At 47.3% G+C, this 8,044-nt stretch overlaps 1 protein-coding gene across 5 annotated transcripts; it reads right to left on the bottom strand.

Moving 5' to 3' along the window:
- Positions 1-698: 698 nt before the first annotated feature.
- Positions 699-7,375, bottom strand: SPRY2 (sprouty RTK signaling antagonist 2). Of its 5 annotated transcripts, none has more exons than XM_040539065.1 (2): positions 6,232-7,375; positions 699-2,466 (listed from the first exon to the last, which is right to left on the bottom strand). In XM_040539065.1, exon 2 carries the CDS (start codon positions 2,413-2,415, stop codon positions 1,474-1,476), a length of 942 nt encoding a protein of 313 aa, XP_040394999.1. In that variant the 5' UTR covers positions 2,416-2,466; positions 6,232-7,375; the 3' UTR covers positions 699-1,473. The 5 variants fall into 5 exon arrangements, with proteins under 5 accessions (XP_040394999.1, XP_040395029.1, XP_040395022.1 ...); XM_040539095.1 differs by lacking the exon at positions 6,232-7,375 and adding an exon at positions 6,058-6,078; XM_040539088.1 differs by lacking the exon at positions 6,232-7,375 and adding an exon at positions 4,903-5,228.
- Positions 7,376-8,044: the final 669 nt, after the last annotated feature.

Here is an 8,044-nt window from a genome sequence, read left to right as displayed (position 1 = left end):
AAATGTATAAATAAAATTCAACATTAAGACCTCTAAACTTTGAGAGACATGCTCAGAACAGGAAATGATAGTTTGTTAATAAAGAAAGGTAAATCATTCTCTAGACTTCCGGTGGGAAACTTGGCAGCAAAAGGATTTTGACCTCAGTGGAAGGTAACTGCCACAAATGACAAATCAAGCAACTTTCTTCTTACAAGTGAAGCAAGTGTTTGACATAAGGCTGGACTACATTCAGATCTATCATTCCCTGTGGCATATTCTTCTGCTTTGAACAAATAATCCTGCAAGCTTTTTGTACTGACCATATCAATTTCCTTTTTTTTTTTTTTTTTTTTGTGGATGATTATTTCCTATCTGAAGCACAAAAGCTCATCACTTATAGAATAGTTCAAGCTTTCAGTGCCTATTAGTCCTAGTCTGGAATGAATTAATGCATTTTCCTATTCCATTTTCCTTTTCTGATGTAGGAACAGAGCATATGTGACATTTGTGTAAAGGAAGTGAAAATCATGCATTATTTTCAGATGAAGCAGGAAACAAAGAAAAGTACACTTGGAGTGCACTTCTATTTTGTTTTTCCAGATAATCAGATTAAAGTCACTGTGACTATATTACTTTGAAGTTTGCAATTTAAAGTACTGGTTTTCCCAACTCAGAACAATAAATGGGGGGAAAAAATGACAAGTAGCCCAGTTTAATTTCAAACGTTAATATATTTTCTATTTAATAGTGAACATATGCATCGTTCACCCCTTATTTGCAGCAACTATGACATCCTCATAAAAAGGGGTGACATTTGTAAGATGCCTCTTAAAATAAATATTTCTTTTTATAAAATAATAAAACTTCAAATAAATATTCTTTACACTAAACAATATGTTGAAAAAATTAGAAAATAAAGGCTGAATTTTACTGTAACTGTACAATATACATGAAGTCCAAAGGGAAATCAGAGTCTTGTAATAGGTTTCTGTAAGACAAAATACAATCTAAAAACATACTGATTGATTCACATTCTTCCGAATGTACAACATATTAGTATAATATTTTGTGACTGTGCCATGTCTTATGACACCACTTTTTCACAGTTGAAAATATTATTGTATATACAAAAATATAGCACATTATCTCTGGCAGAAAACAATGAAAAAAGGGAGTCATTTGCTAATTTACAAATTTTTGCAAGTACTATTCACAAACAATAGAGTTGCCTAGGAGTGTCTGTGTTGCTTTAGCTTATGCAATATGTGGGTCACAATGTACTGTATCCCTTTTTTTTTTCCCTGTATCCCACTAGCTGGATTCTAGCAAGCATATCAGTTAAGATGGCACACACAGAGAAAAGCATGTCACTGCAAACAGCAAAGTGTATCCCCAACCCTTCTACTACAGTGCCAAGACCATAGTTGCTTAGTTGGTTGCATATGTATGTTAAAATAATCCTTATTACTTGACTATTTCCGATTAGTGATGCTATGTTGGCTTTTCAAAGTTCCTGGGGGGGACACTGGGAACTTTGCAGCAAACCGTGTTTGAGTGTTTACAGCGGCACCCAGGCCTGTTTACCCGGTCGTAACAGCCCTGGCACAATTTAAGGCAACCCTTGGCTGGCAGGTAACACCACAGGCAAGGCAGAAAGAGGGACACCACACCCATGGCAGACCATCTAGTGCAGCAACGCGACTGACTGCAAGAGCAGGGGTTGTCAGCACAGTTGTCCTCATCATCATTAGAGCAGTGATAGAAGAGGCCCTTCACACAGCAAACACAAGTCCCGTAATCAACCACGTTCTGGGCTGAGCAAAGACACTGCTTGTCACAGATCCAACATGATGGGAGGGTCCTTGGATAAGTGCACTCCTTACACTTGCATTTCCCACAGTCCTCGCACCTGTAGATGTGCGTTCCCAAGTCTTCTTTACTCAGCAGCTTCAGCTCATTTGACTTGAGCTCAGACTTGGGCTGCATTCGGATTATCCCATCAGCCACCGGCCCTGAAGATGATCCTAGAAGTCTCTGTTCAGAGGAATTACTGCTTGTACTTGTCCTCGTACTGCTCCGTGAACCTGTGCTGACTGTGCTGATGGAGCGGGACAGAGGTGCCCGAGGAGAAACGTGGGTTTGCATGTGCTGAATCCGGCTAAAATGACGATGTTCGGGCAAGCCATGGGGCCTTTCATTTTTGGGTTGGGTTGCTAGGCGAGGAGTGGACTTGACCCCATGCCGCGGAGCCACTGTCGGTCCCTCCGTGTACTCATTTGTGTTTCGGATGGCTCTGATCTGGTCCAAGGACAAGACGTGAACCTGCTGCGCCAGGACATCCCTCAAGTCGGGCTCCCCATGTGGTCTCCCACTGTCACGCCGAGCCTGTAGCAAGGCCTGCGACCCACTGCCGTGCTGAGCTCTCGTCTCCATCAGTGCCCGGAAGCGTGCTCACCCCAGCAGGCTTAGAACACATCTGAAATCCTGGAGCAACAAAGAGAGGATTCACTAATTGCAACACATCTCATGCTCTCCAGCACCCTTTCCGGCCTGCAGGATCCCACAGCACTGCACACATTCAAGCAATGCATCAGCCATTAAAAAAGGAGTCACATCTAGTGCGGAGCGTAGCACAGGTCAGCTGAATATGCCTCACTTGGCCTGTTTAGGCTACTCCTGAAGAGAGCTTAAAGGAAATTCTGTTCTAGGTCCATGTATTTCAACTCGCAGCTCTAGAAAGTCTAGGCATTACACCTGATAACCAAGACTTCCCAGGCCATCTTCTGGTTAGACTGCGGGTTCTAATGTGGCTAAATTTCAGCCACTTGAAGTGACTCTTCACATGATACTACCGAAAAACTTATTTTACATTAAATAATAAAAAAAAAAGAGCCTGAAAGTATTTAGCAAGTGTAATGTGACCTGCTGATGACAGACATATAATTCTCCAATTTTGTTTAAAACTGGATAATATTTTGGTAGCCTAGTCTCTTTACACATTAAACTTTACATGATGTAAATAGGAAATTTTAGTTTAATACCAATGGTCCCAAGAAAAACACTAAATAGCAATAAAATGTTTGAGGTTAGACATTAAATGAGTTAGTGCTACCAAAAACTTCAACAGCAGAAGTATAAATATCTTTCTCCAATATTTTAGTGTGTCATACTTATGTACACCACTGTGATTGTTATTTTAAGGCTCAATACTACAAAAGCAATGCTACCAGTTTTATTTTTTTTTAAAACGTGTAAAAAATTCCATAGATTACATTTCCAATTGCAAATATTACCAAGAGTGGCTTGTGGGACAGAGGCATGCATGATATAATCAAACAAAGCTAGCATCCAAGAAGACTACTTGATTGCAATTATTACTTTAAAGGATCATTAACTACAAAGTTGAAATGCAAACTGAGTAATTTAAATGGAAAGCCAGTAAAAGACCCAGAATATGTGAACTTGTACATAACTAACTTCCACATTAAAATATGCACAAGTTTCAAGCACTGACCTCTAAATCAGTTAGTATTTGTGTTGCCTTTATCATATTTTAAAGCAGTTCCCAAATCCAATTACCTATACAAAAATCCAGAACAATATTTTACAATTAAAACCCAAGCAGGAACCAAGCTTCTTACAAGGACCACACAATGTCTTCAATTATACCTAGAAAGAGCACCATAGTGTTACCCTGTACACATCAGTTACCAACAATAATACTATACCACAGTATAATAAATATAGCCAAACACTTTAACAATGAATATCTCAAGACACTGTCTTTATTCTAACAGCAGCGGAAAACATTTAACCTTTTAACTCCTGGCGTCCTGCCCTCAAGTACATTTTCTTTCCAAAAAAAATTTGAAGTTTTAAGAGTGACCTAATGCTTTAAATACTGCCAAATCCTGGTTTTGCAGGCAGTGTCATGGTGCCTCTCTCCCAAATAAAATAAAATAAAATAAAATAAAATAAAATAAAAAGTCTTGCAAAGTTGTCTTGAAGCACTGCTTCTGTTTTCTTCAAAGTAAAACTTTCAAGTATAAAATGCTTCAGCCAACTGGCTAAGTAGGCATTCCCTCATCTGAAACTGTCTCGAGATAAAAAAGAATGCAAGATACGTTCCCCATCCTTGAGAGCAACCGGTAACCCTATCTGCCCTCCACCCCGCCCAGACTTTAGCCAGCGAAGCCCCTGCCTCTCCAGCAGTGACTACCCAGCGCAAAAGCGGAGCTGACCCTGACCTGCCAGGCGCTTAAAACGACCCCGGTCTCGGCGGCGGAGCCCTCCTCAGACGCCCAGGTGGGAGCTGGAGGAGAAGCCCCGGCGCTTTGCTGCCTCCATCTCCCCGCAGCAGGTGGGGAACGGCAGCCCCCCGCCCGCCAGCGCTGCAGGCAAGGCAGCGGCCCCGCAAGTGCAGACAACCTGGAGATAAGGAGGAGACATTCCCTGGGCTGGGAGGTGGGAGGGGGCGGCCGCAGCTGCCTTATCAGGAAAGTCAACCCCACGTTTCCTTTTAACTCTTCCCCCCCGTGCCCTCCCCCGAAAGATGCTAAAGAAGCCTTCCCCTACCGGGTAATGCCCGGCGCCCTGCAGACGGTTTGAGACAACACCTCCAGGACAGCTGGGTAAAAGGCAAATTACCCCCTCTCGCCTTGCCGTAAGCATCCCTTCAGGTCCACAAAGCTGCTCTCGCTTTACCCATTCTCAGCGAGTTGTCTGAACTTCAGTTCCCCACTCCCGCCCCTGCCCAGGAGGCATTTCCAGCTGAACATCAGTCCTAGCCGCGCGGTCTGCCTTCCTCTCCCCTTGATAGATCCGCTAACAGGTCAAGATGTAAAGCTCCAGCACGTTTATTTGCAAACACACGTATGCCTGAAAACTCGTAGGGGAAAGCACTGGGTCCCTCTGACTCACCGCTTCTCGCCTTTCCATCCACCAAGCCCAGGGAAGCAGCGCTGGCCTTTTTGTGTGTGCGTGTGGGTGATAACACCATTCCCCACTTCCAAAAGCCAAAGTCCACTCTCGCAGAGCTCAAGTGCCATGATTGCTAACTTTTCCTAGCTGGGATTTTCAAAAGAGCGAGCGGGGGGCCGTGTTTCTTGCTCGCACGTTTGGGGAACTGCGATGCGCAAGGGGCTTCTTGCGTGCTGTGGAAAAACCCCGTGTCTCGCTGGCTGGGAGAAGGCGAGCCTAAGGGGAAAAGTCCTCTGCCCGTGAATTTCTGTTTTGTGTCCGGAGCCTGTGCAAGGCACCCCCACCCCCATCCCCACCGCACACACACCAACCACCTCCTCTTCTTTCAAAGTGCTTTGAAACCCCCATTAAGGGCCGAGTGTGTGATCGGACTATGGATTAGGGCAAAAGGGACTTTACCATCAGGGTGGGGCAAACTGACACACAAATAACTTGCAGAAAACACCAGCAGGTTTTTTTTTGTTTGTTTTTTTGGTGTGGGGGCTGCTGCACAGTAAACCCACCAAAAGGTTAAAAAAAATAAAAAAAATTTAAAAAATTAAGGCTTTCCTACCCCTCCACACATGCATTCTGCACAGTGGAACCTGGGGGGAGAAGTTTCCCCGTCTTCTGGATCGAATTAATTTCATCACACGAGAAATATACATGTACACACACACATTTATCGCAGGCGTGCACTCACTTCCGAATTGTACAGATCTCCCGACGCCACGACAAGACAGGCGTAAACCACGCACTGGAAGGCGGGGTGCTCGTTCTCCCCCGGGCCGGGGAGCACAAGCAGCCCCTGCTCTCGCCACCCCCGCCGCGTCCTTCCTTCACACCCCCGGGGGCTCGTCGGAAGCCCACGCGTGCCCGGCGGGGCTGGGGCGCTCAGGACAGCCCGTGCCCTGCTCCCCGCAGCAGAGAGATCGCGCCGCAGCCCCCCGCCTCCCCTCGCAGCCCCCGCTGCCACTGCCTGCACCCCCCGCGCAGCCCCGCGCCCCCCGCGCAGCTTTCCGCCCCCCGCGGCACCCCGGCGGGGTGCAAACACGGCGCAGCCCGCAAAACCCCAGCGGATCTCCCCCCCCGAGAGAAACCGCTCCGAAATCCCACCTCCAGCTCCTCTCTGGGAAAGGAAGGAGAGGGGAAGGGGGGAGAGGGAGAACCTGTGCGAATGGAAAAGGGATCGGCCTCAAACATTTCCACGAGTTTTCTTGGAGCAACCTGGGGGGGGTGGGGTGGGGGTTACTGAAAAGCTTGTTTTGCAAAGAAGGAAAAGGCTCTCACCGTGATCGCGGCGCTGCACCAAACCCCTCTCTCTCTTGTATTTTCTTCTTCCTGCGGTTTGCAAATAAATCCAGCCCTAAAGCAAAAAAAAATTCTTTTCCAAACTCTGCTTTAGTCCAACTTGCAAATTAGAGTAAGAATGATCACCATGTAAAAAGTCCAGAGCAAAGTTAGGTCCCTCTCCCCAGATCGATTATAAATATGTGTGTGCGCGTATATACTATAATAATAATAATAAAAACACCTCTCCGGATCTGAGTGGGTTTTCTTTGCTCCTAAAAAGAAATCACTCTCACGCACACTTTCCTTTTTTTTTCGTCAATGAACAGGAGGCCGAATCGCCAATACCAAGTCACTTTTTTGTTGTTGTTGCCAATGATCGAGAGGAAGGGGAAAGCCAAAGAAAACAAAATAAAGTGGATCTAAAATAAAATCCCAAAGCTTTCTTCCACTGAGCTCCTCCAAAAAAGCAGCTTGAGCAATGTAGCCGTTCTGCTGAGAGGCTGCTCGTTGCAAGCTCCTCTCCCCTCTCTCCCTCTAGGTTTCTCGCTCCCTCTGCGAGTGTGTGTTGCAGGCAGCGCTGTGGTTTGCAATCGGGGGGGTGTTTTGGGAGCGCAGCGGATTTGTGGTGGTGGTTGTTGTTGTGTGTTTGGAGAAGGAGGAGGAAGATTTGAGATCTGAGCTGTAGGGGCTCGGCGTTTTTCTGCTCGCTCGCTCTCCCCCTCTCTCTCTTTTTCTTTCCGGAGGAGGTAGGGTGATCTCTCTGCAAAAGCAGCAGTAAATGGCGTCATGTGGATCTGAGGAGGAACAGAGCAGTTGTTGTCCCAGAGGATATATCGCATCCGGTCCCAGCTCATTGGCTCTGCGGGGCTACATTCACTGGCGCTCCCAGCGCACTACCAGCACTCCAAGCTGCGGGAGGCATTCAAAAGGGCAGCACCGCCGCCGCTACCAGCACCAGCTCTGCTACCACCAGCACCACTGCCACCAGCGCCCCAGCCTTATTTCCGTCCCGGGGAGCCCCGCAGCCGTCCCGCCGTCGTCCGGCTCCACCGGAGGCTGTTCCGTGCACGCTCGCACGGTGCTCGGGGCTGCTTTTGTGCTCGCGTGTGTTTATTCAGAGGCAGGCAGCGCTCGCTTTGCAGGGCGGCCCAGGGGAGCTGGCTTCTCCCGAGCAAGGAGACCCGTTCCCAGGTGCTTCTCCTCCCCCACTCCTTTCCCCCCCCCCCCCCCATCTCGGTGGAATAAAACTTTTAACTTTCTGCTTTCCCCCCCCAACACCACCCCTTCCTTTTCAGCAACCAGCCCCTGGCCAAGCTGGGGAGGAGGAAGAAGGGCTGCATATTCCTCGGGGCGTTGTGCCGGGGCTGAAAACGCCGGGGTGCAGAGAGGGGCCCCGGGCTCCGCAAGGGCGGGGGTTGTCGCGGGGGGGAAAGCAGCAAATCCCCCGCAGGGCTTGCGGCGGGGGCCTGGGCCAGGCTGCTGACAGCGAGCCGCGGTGCTTTCCGTGCCCCGGGCGGCCGGGGGGTGGGGTGGGGGTGGGATTTTATTTTATTTTATTTTATTTTATTTTATTTTATTTTATTTTATTTATGTTATTATCTATTTATTTAACTTTATTTCATTTCATTTTACTTTATTTCCTTTTACTTTGCTTATTTAGTTTGCTTAAAAACAAACAAACAAACAAAAAAACAGCTTGGTTGCTGTTGTTTTAGTTAATGCCCATTCGCCTGTGGGAGCAGCTCCCAAAAGTGACTGTTCATCTTCTGGGCGTCCCCTGCCATGGTCCCCTTTGGGCGAGCTGCAATCA

The sequence above is a fragment of the Cygnus olor genome, chromosome 1 (assembly GCF_009769625.2).
Source record: "Cygnus olor isolate bCygOlo1 chromosome 1, bCygOlo1.pri.v2, whole genome shotgun sequence".
Lineage (NCBI taxonomy): Eukaryota > Metazoa > Chordata > Aves > Anseriformes > Anatidae > Cygnus > Cygnus olor.
The sequence above is the reverse complement of the archived record's forward strand: the minus strand, read 5'-3'. Positions and strand labels throughout refer to the sequence as shown.